The sequence below is a fragment of the Gigantopelta aegis genome, chromosome 7 (assembly GCF_016097555.1).
Source record: "Gigantopelta aegis isolate Gae_Host chromosome 7, Gae_host_genome, whole genome shotgun sequence".
NCBI lineage: Eukaryota > Metazoa > Mollusca > Gastropoda > Neomphalida > Peltospiridae > Gigantopelta > Gigantopelta aegis.
Window position 1 is genome coordinate 16,638,827 of NC_054705.1, and position 17,697 is coordinate 16,656,523.

The following is a 17,697-nucleotide window of genomic DNA, read 5'->3' on the forward strand; positions in this document are numbered from 1 at the left end:
ATTCCATAAAAAGTCAAAATGGCAGCCGGCACAAAATTACATGCTTTTTGCCCTATGCGATCTCAGCGAAGTCGATATTGGTGACATGGTTATCATCTAGTATGTGGAATCTGTGTCATTGCAATGGTTATTCCTAGATTCTGTCAGGACAAAATGTGAGTAAAATCTAACGAAAAATAAAGGTATATATATTTTTTTTACCAGCTATTAAAATCTTTTTAAAATGTATTATTACCAAATTGTTATATTATTGTATTAAAATTAAACCAGCAATTTTAATGCAGGACGTTTAGTCCCTTAGCCTACGCCTATATTTTCGAAGCTATCTTAGCGCTACGAAATCGTAAAACCACCGTAAGCTATAACATCACTATGGCGTGCGTTGTAGTTTTGTCATAGTCTACGATGGTTTTACAAGTTCGTAGCGCTAAGATAGCAGATAGCTTCGAAAATCCCTACTAGCCAAGTTCATAATGATAAGTCAGCCCTGCTAGCAGCATGCGCCAATCCCACATCTTAGCAGCCCTAAATATAATGATAATAATAACAATAATAATAATAATAAATGCTTTATTTTAAGAGGGAAACTCAGCATCACTTGCTAATCTCCCCTGAAGCCCTCTAACAATAACAATAACCCCCTATCTCTGTCTCTCCCACCCTCCACCTCTCTCTCTTCCCCATATCTCTGTCTCTCCCGCCCTCCACCCTCCACCTCTCCCTCTCTCTCTCTCTCTCTCTCTCTCTCTCTCACTCTCACTCTCACTCTCACTCTCACTCTCACTCTCACTCTCACTCTCACTCTCTCTCTCTCTCTCTCTCTCTCTCTCTCTCTTATTGGCAAAGGTACAGTTTACAAAATATATATTACAAAATACAATGAAAAATAACAAAACAATATTATATACAAACAGTAATTGAAAAAGCCCCAGAGGTGGTTGGGGTGTAGAGGAACCCCAACTGACCACAGCAACCTTAAGTAAATCTAGTGCCGGAGTAAATAGGGAGCGCTACTGAAATTACCCCCAAAATGGGATTTAACTGTTGTGAAAGTTCCATCCAAAATTCCTTTGCTACTTGTTAGAGGACATCTCACTGAGCCCAAATCCACAACTTAAGAAAAATGTTTTTTTGCTGGAAAGGCTACTTAAAGGTCCACAATGATGGCACATTATTAATACACAGTATATAAAACAAATATATAAACATTGCAGTATTAAAACTAAAAAACTAAAATACCATCCCAGTTATTAATAAAGTGACTTTTTGTAAAACGCTTGGGGGAAAACTCCCACTGCTCAGTCGATTTGACCCGCATCAGACCTGTGACGTAGAATCCGGCCTTCTGTTAGTAGGTCAACATGCCGAAAGAAGAGAATGATTTTTAGAAAAACAGTGGATTCTTAACGGACGCTAGTTTGGACATTTTGGTCTCATAACATTTGTACATCTACTCGAATGGTATCTCGATTGGCGAGGAAGTGGTATATACGCACGTTAACCTAGTTACCTACATACCTGTGAACAGCAGGACACAAAGTTCAGTCCTGACTTTTGAAAGTGGGATATTAACATTTGACTGTAATAAAAATATGTGTTTAGATCAGAACGCGTTTAAAACAACAAGCAGAATAAATAAGATTATTTTATTGATTAATATCACATAAAATAGGGATCTGAATTTATTATTTTAGACAGATCAGTATGATGCAATGCAGGTATGAACACATACAAATAATAATACGATTTATCTTGCTACCTACACCCGTTACTACAGGTGTTGTTCATTGTGTGTTAAGCATTCAAAGACTGCAGGCATGACATTGACACTTGATGAAATCAGCTGAAAACTTTGCGAACTGGGCGCAAACGGACAGTACACGGCCAAAGGCCGTGATGGGGGAGGGTCGAGGAGGGGTGATTTCCCCCTCCACGTGTGGAGGTTTGTGGGTGCTCCCCCAGGATTAAAAAAAAAATTGATGCTCTCAGGGGCTCTCTCCTGGCACTTTAGAGTAAAAAAAAGAACATGAACAATAGATTTTTAAAAGATAAATTCATAATATTTATCACATTAAGTCTTCAAAATTACAAAAACTTAATAAACAATACAGACAGTAAAACTGAGTTAACCATACCTTAAAGTGACAAACAAGTATTGTCAGGACCAATTTAGTTGAGTAAGAACTAGGACGTTCTTCAATTGATAAACCAATCACAAGTACTGTAGTAGCAAGTTCTTTAGATGATCAATCAATGACAAATGTTAAGTGTAGGCAGTTCAATATCAAATGCTAAGTAGTGAAAGTTCTTTTGTTGATATATCAGAAATAATATGTAGGCAGTTCTTTAGTTCAGTTGATCAACAACAAATGTTAAGCAGTAGAAGTTCTCTTGTTGATCAATGTAATCCAGTAATTGTTTAAAAGAAACATGTACATCAGAGATGATTGTTCACAATTTTCCACTATTAGATGACAAATAATGTCAAATAATTTCAAAGTGGTGAATGTCCTATTTACAGTAAGTATAAATGCACGAAGATATTTAAATGCACATGGGTTACATTCTGGCTTTCTTTTTGGCACATAAATGATGTAATCTGTCTATGGCCTTCCTCTTCTGTGCTTTTTGGTGCTGCATTCTTGCAATCTTTTCAGCTTCGGCAACTAATAGTCTGGCCTGACTGTTTGGTGGAATATGGGTCAATTTGTCCTTAAACGTGTCAAGTCGTTTCTGTTTCAAAAGAGCTAGGTCTTTCCATCGCTGTTTTGCAACACTCCTCATGTTCAGACAGCTGCTTGTCCACTGGTGTGTAGCACATCTTCTTTGTGGAACATTTCAAGAGCAGTTGTCTGCGTAGCATTCAGTCCATGTTTCACTGTCTGTATAGCATTGACGGTGCTGACATTCATCTTCGAGGATTTGGGGTCAATAATGTCCCCCATCAAATTGAAAGATGATTCGACCATGGGTCCATGAAAACATGTCAAAATCGGCATGACCATCTTGGTTAGAGCAGGATATTTCTGGGTTTCTCCAACTGCTGCCCACCATTCATCCACATTAAGCTTTTTTTAAAGAAGGAAGAGATGTATCTACTTGAAATCTGTGCACTTCTAAAGATAACTTCTCAACATCATCATCACTGAGAAAATGTCTAAGACTGTCTCTCAGGGTTTTAAGACATTTCACAGTCTCATTGTGGCCCCGTGCATCTGGATCAATAGCAGAAACAGCTCTCAGCATGGCATTATCCAAGGGTAGCTTTTTTTGCATATGTGTAGCACACTGAATATATGATGTGCTGGCTCGTTTGAGGAAATCCATGACTACTATGTCTTTAGAGTGGCTTTCCTTTATAATCTTCTCAGCTTTTATTCCTACAAACATATCTGACTTCCTAGAAAATTGGCCTTCATCAATTCCAGGATTCATAGCTTTAAGTTGTGCAGCTGATTTGTGTACCACAAGTTCAGCCTTCACAAAGCAGGCCATGAAATCCCTCAGTAGCTGTTCCTGTGCATCATGAAGCAGATGAATCATTGGCGATTTCTTTTGAAATAACAAGACAAATTCCTTCAGCAACTTTAAAACAGCGGATGTGCACAATTCTGTTTGCTTGTGTTTCACAATGACTTTCTCAATGATTCTTTCCTTTCTCAGTTGTCCATCTTCTGTTAGTTTCTTGTTACTGAGCTCATGCCAGATTTCTTTCATCCTATCCATACCACTAGTAGAAACATTCCTCTTTCCCAGTAGATCACGGACAGGTGACTTATACAGTTTCTTATCTTCAGTGGTAAGAAAGCCATAATAGAATACTCTGAAAGCATCCATCATAATGTTGTTCGCTGCTGTGATATCATAGCACGAAAGCCATCTATGAGCCAAGAATCTCTGCGGTGTAGTGAAAGGAATATCAAGCATTTCACAAACTTCAACAAGCATCTGTTTGAGATCTGCAGACCACTTCAGGTCGTTATGAAGATCTGTTGCCAACCCTTCAACATATCCCTCGAATGGACCACAAAACTTCTTACAAGCATTGTGGATATGGTGACATGAATCTCCATCAATGTCAAGTAGCTGTGGTGCTTTTCCTTGCCGGATCTTCACCTCAAGCCCATTTTTCGATCCTCGCATTACTGCGCAGGAATCCATAAGTATGGATACCAAGTTATTCCAAGGAATAGACAGTTCTGAAAACACTGCATCTATAGCATGGAGCACACTTTTCGTGTCTACTTTGATCAGTTCAACTGATTTCAGATGTTCCACCAAAACTCTTTTCTGCTTGGTACAGAAATAACTAGCCAAGATAGCAAGGATCCTCTTGTTGTTATTGCTAGTGCTTTCATCAATATTCAGGGAAAATGGACTTATCTGGAGGGCATCAACAGTTTTTTGAGTGAAAGTGTTTCCAATTCCATATGTCATCTTGTAAGCTGCAGACTTTGTGTCCAACTTCACATGATTTAAAGGGACATTCCTGAGTTTGCTGCATTGTAAGATGTTTCCGAAAAATAAAATATTTCTACGATTAAAATCAGATTCAGATGCGGGAAGTGGAGCAGCCAACCAGTGCACCGCGACCAGCGTCACCTGTTCCCGCTCGTCGTTCGTCTGCGTCGAGACCCCCACCCACGGGGGACTCCGCGACGGCGACTCTGGATGTTGGGGCTGTTAAGAGGAAGGCCGTGACCCCCCCCCCCCCCCCCCCCCCCGGCCCCCTACCCCCTCCCCCTGGAGAAGTGGCAGCGGGACCAACCAGCCAAGACGCGGCCTTCTACTTCCTCTTCGGGTGACTGGAGAGTGGCAGCGCGGAAGATCAAAGGCCAGTACTCTAAGTACTTGGTGGGAGACGTCACGGACCCCGACAGACTGCCAGGCGGGGTCTACGAGGACAACTTCAAGACGTTTCCCGATGGCCACCAGGTCGCCATCCACACGGTCAAACTACGGGGAGTGGAAGCTATTGTAGTGACGTCGCGCCGGGATGATCTTTACCGACAGGGATTCCTCAGCCATGACATGCATAACAACACCATCCACAGAATCATGAAGATCGTCACCGGCGCCCAGTACTCACAGATGGTCCACTGCCTTAGCACCCACAGCTACAGGAGACTGGTGCCTCACTTTGAGGAGAGGAACAACATCACCTCCCCGTAGATGCTGTGCACCCAAACGGCCTTAACGAGGCCAATCGCGTGGACATATCGATCGGACTTTAAACTTTTAGATCTGCGTTCAAAATTTTATGTCGAAATTACTCTCTTTTTTTAAATATTATTAAATAGTCCGATCCTCTCTTCTTTCTCTTATTTAATTTTGGACTGTCCTTCTAAAATGCTCCAAATTATATAAATATTCGGCCGAGCAGTCAATTCTTTTTTATTTTTGGCTTGTAACCTTTTAACATTTTTTATTTTATCTATTAACTTCTTTACTAATTGCTATTTTCAAAATTCTGCCCAGTTTCAACCCTCCCCCCTCCCCCCCTCCATCCCGAGTCAGGCCACCGATCTTATCGGACGTCGGACTCGGGATGGGCGTGTTCGAAACCCTAGTGGTATATGGGCACGTTAAACTAGTTATCATCATCATCATCATCATCGCATGCCGGTGTAGACAGTATAGGGGCAAGATCGCGCGTCTGTGTACACAGAGCTAATTACTACATGAAAGGTTCTTTTGTTCTTGAATTTGCATCCGAAGTCCGGAATAGAAGGCATCCAGTGTCGACAGATTTTTGGTTTCCTGATAAATTAACGGTAGCTGAACGGGACTTTAAGACTGTGCCGGTTTACACATAATGCCGTTTAGATAGACGCCAGTGTAGCATTTAATGTGCACTCCCCAAGAATAGGCACTCCCCAGTCAATATTATACGTATAATTTGCACTCCCCCAGTTATTATTATACGTATAATACGCACTCCCCTTGAATTATTTGCACTCCCCCAGTTATTATTATACATATAATGTGCATTGTCCACTACTATGTTTAGTTACTGAATACATTCATTCTCTCTTAAAAGAGCTTTGGATTGATAGTAATTTAAGTGCTATTCAATGAATACAATCCACATTCATTATTAGTCCCCTGTCGATCCAACCGAGGTTATAGGTTTCATATCGTTCCTTCTGTCTGTCCGTCTGTATGTCTGCCCATCCGTCTGTCATATATAAAGTTTTCTGAATGTTTTTTCCCCCCACAATGCCTATAGATACTGAGCTGAAATTTGGTATATAATTTTATCATATACTATTACATATCAAGTTTGACTTTCTTGACTTTTTTTTTTACCGAATTATGGTCCTTAACATAGGGGATACGGACTCCCCCCCCCCCAATGTCTCAATATACTGAGCTGAAATTTTGTGTATAGCTTTATAGTGTACCATTACAGATCAAGTTTGACTTTCTTGGCGATTTACTTATTTTTGACAGAGATATGGCCCTTAAATTTAGGAGATACGGAAATTTGTTTTTCGGACTTTGTTTGACTTTGACTTCAGAACGATTTACCCATTTTTGACAGTTATTGCCCTTGAACTTGGGAGATGTGGTTTTCCGACCTTTTTTTTAATTCCTCAGTATATTCATCTGAAATTGTGTGTATAGCTTTAAAGATCAAGTTTGACTTTCATGACGATTTATCTATTTGTTACAGAGATACAGCCTTTGAATTTAGGAGATACGGAAATTTGTTTTCCGGACTTGGTTTTTGCAATGCCTCAAGATACTGAGCTGACATTTTCTATATAGCTTTATCATATACCATTACAGATCATGTTTGATTTTAACAACGATTTACCAGTTATTGCTCTTGAATTTTGGCAAAAGAAACAATAGTTTTCCAATCTTTGTTTTGCAATGCCTCAATACATTGAGCTGAAATGTTGTGTATTGCTTTATAATGTACTATTAATGATCAAGTTTGACTTTTATGGCAATTTACTAATTTGTTTTTACAGTTTTAGCTCTTGAACTTAGGATATATGAAAATGTGTTCTTCGGCATTGGTTTTCAATGCCCGAAGATACTGAGATGAAATTTTGTATATAACTTTGTCATGTACTGTTACAAATCTAGATTAACTTTCATGGTGATTTACCCACTTTATGGTCCTTGAACTTAAGAGATACAAAACATTGCTGATCCCTGTAGGGGACATGTATTGCTTTAGTAGTACTACCAGAATGCTTGTTATACATGTAATCTACACTCCACATTCATTACCATTCATTGTTATAATCTGTATACATGTACATATAATGTACACACCCTATTCATTATTATACATATAATCTACATGCCATGTGCATTATCATACACTTCACATTAATTATAATACCCTCCACATGCTTTATTATACATACTTTTCTTTTATTATACAGAGTACATACAACCTACACTCTGCATTCATCAATCGTATATGTATTCTGCACTTCACAATTATGCCAATATGTATGATCTACACTGCACATTCATTAATATACATATAAAAAGGAATGTTTTGTCTAGATTATCTGTATATATAATGAATGGGGAGTGTATATTATACGTATAATAATAAATGTGGAGTGCATATTACATATAATAATGAATGAGGACTATATTATATGAATAATAATAAACAGGAAGTGCAGATTATGTGCATATCAATAAATATATGGTGTAGATTATAAGTATAATAGTGAATGGGGAGTGTTATATATACTAATTTATTGGTAGTATAGAATATTTGTCTAATATTGAACGTTAAGTAGATTATGTGTATAATAATGAATAGGGAATGTATATTATATGGATAATAATTAATGGGGAGTGTATATTATATATATAATAATTAATGTGTAGTGTAGATGGTGTGTATAGTAATAAAAGTGGATTGTATATATTAATATTATACACATTGTATATATATATATATATATATATATATATATATATATATATATATATATATATATATATATATCTATATATATATATATATATATATATATATATATATATATTATAATGGATGGGGAGTATACTAATGCATGTAGAGTGTAGATTGTGTGTATAACAATGGATTATACTATAATAATGAATGGGGAGTGTGGAGTATGCGTATAATAATGAATGGGTAGTGCAGATGATGTGTATAGCAATGAACGAGTAGTGTAGGTTATGTGTATAACGATGAATGGGGATTGCAGATGATGTGTATAGCAATGAATGAGCAGTGTAGGTTATGTGTATAACGATGAATGGGGAGTGCAGATGATGTGTATAGCAATGAATGAGTAGTGTAGGTTATGTGTATAACGATGAATGGGGATTGCAGATTGCAAGTATGTTGAAAAACACAACGTGTCATTTGGCAGGATTGTCATTTGATAGTAATGGATAGAGATTATAGATTGCATGTATAGTAATAGATGTAGAATGCAGATTATACGTCTAATTAATGGGCAGTGCAGATTATACGTATAATAATGAATGGGGAGTGTAGATTATATGCATAATAATGAATGGGGAGTGTAGATAATATGTATAATAATGAATGGGGAGTGTAGATAAAATGTATATTTAATGAATGGGAAGTGTAGACAATATGTGTAATAATGAATAGGGAGTGCAGATTATATGTATAGTAATTAATGGAAAGTGTAGATAATATGTATAATAATGAATGGGGAGTGTAGATTATATGTATAATAATGAATGGGGAGTGTAGATTTTATATATAATAATGAATGGGGAGTGTAGATAAAATGTATATTTAATGAATGGGAAGTGTAGATAATATGTGTAATAATGAATAGGGAGTGCAGATTATATGTATAGTAATTAATGGAAAGTGTAGATAATATGTATAATAATGAATGGGGAGTGTAGATTATATGTATAATAATGAATGGGGAGTGTAGATAATATGTATAATAATGAATGGGGAGTGTAGATTATATGTATAATAATGAATGGGGAGTGTAGATAATATGTATAATACTGAACATGGAGTATAGATTTAATATATGTCTAATAATTAATGCGAGTTCCAGGTTATATAATTATCTATTTATTACGACGCACTTAAATCTTATAACATCTACTCACTGCTCTTAGGCTTGTGCAATTAAGAAAAAAATGTTTTAACGACACCACTAGAGCATATCGAATATAGGATGTCAAACATTTGGTAATTTTGACAGAGTCTTACATTTAGTAAACCCGCTACAATTTTTCATTAGTAGCAAGGGCTTTTTATACACCATCCCAAAGACATGATAGCACACACCATGGCCTTTGATTTACAAGTCGTGGCGCACTGGCTAGAACGAAACATAGCCGATTGGGCCCACCAACGAGGATCGATCCTAGACCGACCGCGCATCAGACGAGCGCTTTTTCACTGGGCTATGTTCCGCCCCTTGTGCATCAAGATAATCATGAATGAAACTTTATAAAATGTAAATTCTTTAATTGTATACATGATTAGTTTCGTTACTATAGTATTGTATAGATCTATGACATGTGTATGTTATTGTTTTATACGCTGATATTCATACATTCTTCTGTTTTGTTAATGAAGTATAATAATTTTCTATTTTCAACGGAAAATCGTTTGCAAAGTTGTCTAAAATCGCTTTTCTTCCCTTGTCTTTCAGATTGTCTACAACTTCCTTTACATAAAATTACAAATGTTTTTAAACCAACAATGGTTGTCAGTATGGGATCCCTGATATGAACAAAGAATGCAGAAATGATGATGGGCATAAGGTGGCACATAAAAGGGGTAGGGTGGGTCTGAAGTAATGAATTTGTGGGTCTAAAATATGAACTTGTTTGAGACCAAGCTTTGCAATGTTATCTCCACATAATTCCTATCATATTAATTGGAAGCAAGGGATGGGTGAAGAGATTCTGGGATCCATCCGATCATTACATATGACGAGTTATTATTTTTATTCTGCAAATTTGCAAGGGCGGATCCAGGAGCGTTTTGGCATCCTTGGGTCCGCCCCTGGTTCACATAGCCATCTAGATTCGCCACTGATATTTATATCAACTTTTACAAAGTGCACAGGCCATACAAACTTCAAAGAATGCTAAAAATGTCATTATATGAATGCTTAAAACATTATTATAACCTACGTGTAATATACACTTTAGGAGTGCATATTATTTAGAGGGAGTGCATTTTATACACATTTTTATCGTTCTAGGGTTGGTACCCTCCACTGGCGAAGGCAGGATTTTATATTGTGATGGGGGGGGGGGGGGGGGGGGCAGGAACCCACACTATGTATATAGGATTTTATAAAATGTAATAGTTTAGATGGGGGGTGGGGGGGGGGGGGGGGGGGTGTTCTCATAACATGTGTAGATCTACTCCAATGTTCAGTCCTGACTTTTGAAAGTGGGATATTAACATTTAACTGTAATAAAAAATATGTGTTCAGATCAGAACGCATTTAAAACAAGCAGAATAAATAAGATTATTTTATTGATTAATATCACATGAAATAAGGATCTGAATTTATTGTTTTAGACAGAACGGTATGATGCAATGCAGGTATGAACACATGCAAACAATAATACGATTTATCTTGCTACCTACACACGTTCCTACAGGTGTTGTTAATTGTTTATTGAGCTTTCAAGGAGACGCTATTATTTCGTAACACTTTCTGTGGTGTCCTAATTACTGGGGAAATTGTTTAAAAGGTGACCACTGGCAGACAGTAGAGCTACTCTCGATTCACTAATATCAAAACCTATATTAGCTCTGCCATTTCCCTTTCGACCGACCGTTCAAAATTGCGCCAAATTTCCTCAAACAAAAATGCGCACCCTTTTCTCTTTGGCATTAATTGCTCCATTCAAAATTCCATAGCACCACCACCACCCCCACCCGCCTGCTACCGATTTGATCGGGCTGCTGGTGCTCCCTTGCACCTGCCAGTGCAGGCGGTCCCTCCTCTCCCCTCCCCACCTTTCCTGTCATGGACGGACGAGCTTGTTCTGAATGTGCACGTACCTGACCTGGCCAGACAGTAGAGGTATGATCGCATGCCAGTGTAGACAGTAGGGGCAAGATCGCGCGCCTGTGTAGTCAGAGCTAATTACTACATGACCCGTTCTTTTGTTCTTCAATTTGCATCCGAAGTCTGGAATAGAAGGTGCGTCTGTGTGTGTGTATATATACAAACTTTGTGTGTGTGTGTGTGTGTGTGTTGTATGTGTATATATATGTATACACATATATACACACACTCAAACGCACGCACGCACAAAAAGTTTTTAATTAATTACAAGGCCCATTTTTGTTTTATCGTTCTAGGCTTGGATCCCTTCACTGGCGTAGGCAGGATTTTATACTGGAATTGGGGGTGGGGGGACAACCCACACTATGTACACATGTATATACATGTGTATGTATGATTTTATAAAATTTAATAGTTTCAAAAACGTTTGATGGGGGTGGGAGCGTGTTCCCGTGGGACCCTCCCTACGCCACTGCAGGGACGGCGCATGACCGTGACACTTTTCAAAGAGGCACTTTTGTGGGTTATATTTGTTGTATCTGTGAAAATGTACTGAATTTGAAAGAAGAGTCGTAACACTATATTTTACACTGCCGCCCCTGCTCTGGTACCCTCCCCGCCTCCCCACCCTCACCCTTTTGAGCTCTAGTTTAGCTCGTGTTCGTCGTGGTTTCTTGTGTGTTGTATCAAGCGCAATCGTAGAACATGTGCCGGTGGAGATACAGGCTTGGAACAGATATGTTTAAACAAAATAGGTGTCCTATTTATCAACCACCTTAAATAATTGTTGTAATCCCCAGGGATGGAAGTGGTCACTGCAGATCCTATCCCATCGTAATGGTCCTTTCCATTACGCACGGGTTCTGTTTAAGAACGACTTCCATGCAAACCCTGTGATTATCGGTTTGTTTAAAGTTCGGAAAAACTGCTGCTTTGATACATCCAAACACTAAACAATGGTTCACCATATTTTACATTTGAAAACTATCTCCAAAAGAATATTCCATCCATCCATCCATACAATTCAATTCAATATAATAAAATTTTCGCGTTTTACAAATACACGTGCTCCACCTTCCCAGTTAAATGTTTGAAAGGCTGCGAATCAGCTTTCATGTTATGCCGGTTAGCGCGTCACGGGATCACGTGACATATGACTCTTCGAGTCTACAGGCGTTTTGGCAAGCGATGGGAAAATACGCGACTTTTTATTGCGAATATATTAAAAACGAGTAAATTTGTAAAAATTTATTTTATTGATACTTCATATACATTGTAAACGGCATACGTTGATACGAAAACATAGTGAATTACGTTTTTGATAAATGTTAACCTTTAATTGTTGTGAAAGTTCCATCCTTGGAACCAAATGCAAAATGTAAGTATGCTCACCCGATTCGGAATTACCAATTTAAGAAAAAAATGTCGCGGGGAAAGTGCACTTAATAAGAGGTCAAATGCTAAAAGTTTCATCCTTAAAATCAAATGTAAAATGTAGAGTATGCTTACCCGATTCAGAATTACCAATTTAAGAGAAAAAAAATATTACTGGGAAGTGCACTTAAGAAGAGGTCAAATGCTAATTAGTGCTAATTAGGGATTTAATTGTTGTGAAAGTTCCATCCTTGGAACCAAATGTTAAATGTAGAGTATGCTCACCCGATTCAGAATTACCAATTTAAGAAAACATATTGCGGGAAAGACAAGATAATGAGGTAATTTCATCATTTCATAACTGCATTGTGAAGCATGTCGTATGGTATGCTGATGCCAACATATCGCATTAGTTAAACGCATACAATTGTATATAGATCATTAGCCATTTTTGCACTAAGCCTTATTCGAGAGCTTTGCTTTCAATAACTGGAACCGCCGCTTATCGAAGATGGCCACTATTGCCAGCCATATTGACTATGGTTTCCTGTGGATTACTCAAGAATGCTGACCCATCAACCATAATTTTTTGTGGTTGATTGCTTTCAACTAGACGGATGGCGATTTCGATAGTGCCACCACTCACAAAAGATGGCCACCACATGTCAGCCATATTGAATTTGGTTTCCACTGGATAACTCAGGACTGCTTTAACTGACCGACATGAAAGTTTTGTTGTGGATTATAATCAACTCCGGAAAAGTTACTTTTGATAATCTGCATGTATTCCCCCTCATCTAAAATGTCCACAGCATAGAGTAGGGGCATATGCAGCTAAAATAGGTCCCGTGGGAATTTCATGTTAATTTTTGGAACCAATGCTATTTATAATCACTATTGTATAGATTCAGAAAAAATATGGTTCCAGGTTTTCTGATTAATATCAAGGTAATTTTGAGGTCACCACTATAAATCTGTTCAAAGCACAAAATAAAATAAGGTGTCACTATATTTTGTCTTTAGAATATTGGCATGTAGTATGTTAAAAGAAAGGAAACCATGTAAACTACATTAAAACATGCATACATATCTTTTGTTGTTGATATAGTAATTAGAAGGTGTGTGTGTGTGTGTGTGTGTGTGTGAAATATTCATATTCACTAGATGTCATATTTGATAAAATTCACCACAAAGTTTGCAGTTTCTGTTAAAAAAGGGATATTTAGTGTCTGTTCAGTGTAACTAAAAAAGTAGGGGGTGCATACACCTTTCAGCTAGTGTGTACAATGTGGGCATTGACTAAAGCGCAAGTACGTTTGCTGAGAGATCTTGTCACTGTAAAATGTTTTTTTCAGACTACTAATTGGAGACCATCCATAAAGTTTTTTGTTTTTTTGTTCAAAATCCGGGACTGTTTTATCACCCCTGCTCCATGTATACCTTTTGTATATTTGATCATTAAGCCTTGAATCATTTCAACACCATTTCTTGCAGCGACATCAATGTAATTTTTGACATGCATTAATGACCTACAGTAGAATTGTCCACACTGATGTCTATCTCTCCGTGGGGTCAGGATCTAACTCAGTCGGTAGAGCGTTCACCTCAGGTGCTTGAGTCTAAAGATTGAATCCCTTACGCAAACCCAAGCTCTGATTTCTTTTCTGTCTCAACCAGTGCCCAATGCCTGGTACATCAAAGGAAAGGTATAGCGACTTCCTCTTAAATTATATGACCAAATGTTTGACATCCACTAGCCAGCCATTAAACAAAACAAACTTTAACTTTCTAGCGCTATGTTACTCCAACGCAGAACCAAGAAAACTGTCCATTGTGTGTATTTGGATTTTAGAATGTCCTTCACTGACAGCATCACCTACTTAAAGCAAAATGTGTCTGTACTTGACAAAAAAAATGTAATACAACCTGAAACAGTCTTCCTTCATGACAGATGCTGTTGGTCTTTGGATTTATTATAAACTAGAAGTCATTTGAAGAAAAGATTATTCATCTTGAAACGATCTGAGAAACAAGCCATTCCTTCATAAATATATCATACTTGTCACTGCCCATCTTAATAAGTCTGTTTATCATATCATTGAAAGCGTGGACTTCAATGCCTCATCCATTTGCTGCTTTCTTTAAATATATGTTCCGTATGTCCCAATCTGATATTTCTCAGAAATGTCTTCCGAGTGTATGTGGTCTGTTAATGGTGTCTGAGATATTTCAACTTTTGACCAATCTTCATAGATGACTCCAGCTCTACTACCACCTTTCATAGACAGATTATTCTGCTCATATTCCTGGTCTATAGCAGAGAATGGTTATCACATTTTTTTCACTGTGAAGCACCCTACCAGAATTCAGCATTTACATCAACATGTTATTCATTAAGTGTCGCCAAATCTTGCATATGCATTAAAAGTCACCTAGTTTGTGTTGTTTCAAGAAACCAATAATGATAAAATACTTGTATTAGGTACCGGCAGCCTTAGCCGATAAGCCTGGAATGCTGCAAAATCGTGAATTATCACCTGTTTTTACAGGCCCAAAATATGTTTTTAAAATCATCCATAAATTACCAAAAAAAAATAACAGGCGAAAGTCTGTCCTTTGCTCTTTAACGTGGTGCATTTAAAAAAAAAAATTAGTGTTTAATACGACTGTTTAAATATGTATTTTGCGAACCTTAATTAGCGGCAAATTATCGCTATTGTCTTTGGTCGAGTGTTTTTCGCGGCTTGTTCTGCGCATATGCGTTGGAAAATCCCCTTTCTCAGATTAGCGATACGTCATAAAACAATTCTGTTTATAGCATGTGAATCGCCAGTGGATGACCTTTCGAACCATATATGGCGTGCTCAGTTTTTTATTTTCTCTGTGACTGATATGTGTTTTAAAACATTTATAAAGTTTGAAACGCTATAATTAATAAAGTGAGCTAAAAAAAACATACAGTGCCGGACAATTTCAGAGGGAATTCATTTGTGAATTCGATGGTACTATTATCATCATGTGCACGTCTGAAACATTCCGCAGACTATTTATTCACCATCGACCTTTTTGACCAGAAGGACAAAGGTTAACAAAATGGCGGATTCCATGCCGAACCACGTGGAGTGCTCTCAGATGGCGATCGATCGTTATTTACGTAAGTAGAGCCAATATTTATTTCATCTTCTGTTAGTGAAGATATTAATATTAATATTTATTGTTATATTTTTGTTGGTTTTGTCATTTTAATATTTGTAAAATGATTTTTCTTCGACAAAATCGATGGCCGATCCAGGAATTTAGCATTAATAACAATATGTTTTATTGTGACGATTTCTACTAAAAAATTAAGTCATTAGTTGTTTTATGGTATTATATATTAAAAATTTTTTTTACCGGAAGTGGAGTGCTCTGACGCGTTTTACCCTACTAAACACGCTTTTACTGATATTCGCCTCAGACTGCTAATTTAATCGATATAAATATATTTAAATGTATTAACTAAGTTCTTGTAACATTTATATAATTATATGAATATATATATATATATATATATATATATATATATATATCTAGTAATTATGGTTTTACTTTTTTCATATTTTAGTTTTAATATTTATAATTATAATTAACAAGTCATATTATTATTAAATGGGAAGGGCAAGGCAGTTGTCATTGTGCCTTATTGGGGATGGGGGTTGATTGCTTATGGGGCACTAGTCCCCCTCACTGGGCAGGTTGCCCGGGGCCAGGACCGGTATACTCAATATTTTATTTTTAAAGTTAATATTTTCGTGTCTGCAAACTACAAAACATTGTATACATTAACTTTAGTGAGGATTTTGTGTGTGTGTGTGTGTGGGGGGGGGGGGGGGGGGGGGGGAGGGGTAAATGCTTATGGGGCTTTATGGCCAAATTTTTATTTTTTTTGTATACTAGGTACTTTAATTTTACCGGCATGCACACCTAATTGCGTGTAATATGCTTGTTTAATTGCTATAAATGTATTTCAAACTACATGTAATATGTACCGGGTATATAATTGAATTAATATTTATTTTAGCTATGGCAAATTAAGTACTATTAATAATATGAGAAAATTGAGGCATTGTACATATTAATAGTGTCTTAATTTATGCCTCATGGGTTTAAAGCATAAAAGGAACTAGTCCCCTTAATGGACAGGTTATTAAAGTCCAGGAGAATTATGTTTCTTATTTTTGTACAGATTAACAAGTTTAATAAACTTAGTCTCGAATTAAGTTTACTTTATCACCAATAAGTGTAACATAACTTCATCTTGTCTCTGCCTGTTTGTCATTCTGACATGGAGCATTTTTTCAACAGTAAAGTATAGTAACCGTGACTGCAATATCCTTACATTTATTTACTTTTATTTTTTTATTCAGGGAATGATCAGTTTTATCAGCTGGATCGGGTATTCAGGACCTCTGGCCGGGGACGTCGTCCGGACTTACCTGTTGTTACTCTTGACAACCAACTACTGCTTCAATTTGACTTATTAAGAAATGAAGGAGGAAACAGCTGGGAAGAATTAGAGATTTTTATGAGGAAGTTTCTGCCAGTGTTTTATTCACAAACTAAATATAAAGGACTTGTCACTGCAGCTGTTAAAACATTTCACACTAAATTAATAGAAGAGAATGAGGTGTTGATTTTAACATTTTTGGACAGAAGACTTGATCTGCATATCATTGGACCCCATCTACAAGAAGCAGGTATTGGACGTCCCGAACTTGCAGATAATACACTGGAACTATTCCGAGAAAGAGCTACAAAACTGAAAGAGGCAGGAAAGGAAATTAGTAATGGCTTAGTAATAGAATTGGAGTCGTTTAGGCGAAATGAAAGTATATCGTATGTTAAGCTGTTGGAGTGGATGTACATACTTCACGAGTTTCCTATATCTGCAGATAAACTGAGAAAAACTATTAAAAGAACAAGCGATGATATGAAGAAAAAACAACGTTGTAAGGAAAGAGGTGATAGAAAGCTAGCTTTTGAAAGATTTCTGTCAGCTAGTTTTGTGAGTCATCCACAACTGGATGATATGTCATCTGACAACACTTCTGAATCTTGTACTGACACAGCTGAGATTAATTCACATACTACAAATGTTTCTGTCTGTACCACTGATATCGCCAACAAAGAGGTCGAGATTCGGCACTTAAACAGGAGAGTAGAGGAAAGCCAAACAGCAGTGACTGAGCTGAAAGCAGAGATGTCATTGTTGAAATTTACTATCAAAGATCATGTGACA

General features: G+C 37.1%; 1 protein-coding gene across 1 annotated transcript; it reads right to left on the reverse strand.

Annotated features, from left to right (window-relative positions):
- Positions 1 to 1,668: 1,668 nt before the first annotated feature.
- LOC121377407 lies at positions 1,669 to 4,694 on the reverse strand. The gene has a single exon (XM_041505386.1). It carries the CDS (start codon positions 4,435 to 4,437, stop codon positions 3,064 to 3,066), a length of 1,374 nt encoding a protein of 457 aa, XP_041361320.1. The 5' UTR covers positions 4,438 to 4,694; the 3' UTR covers positions 1,669 to 3,063.
- Between the last annotated feature and the right edge of the window lie 13,003 nt (positions 4,695 to 17,697).

What these genes read in the sequence shown, in the direction of transcription:
- LOC121377407 (XM_041505386.1), bottom strand. Translation starts at nt 4,437, where the DNA reads ATGACATATGGAATTGGAAACACTTTCACTCAAAAAACTGTTGATGCC.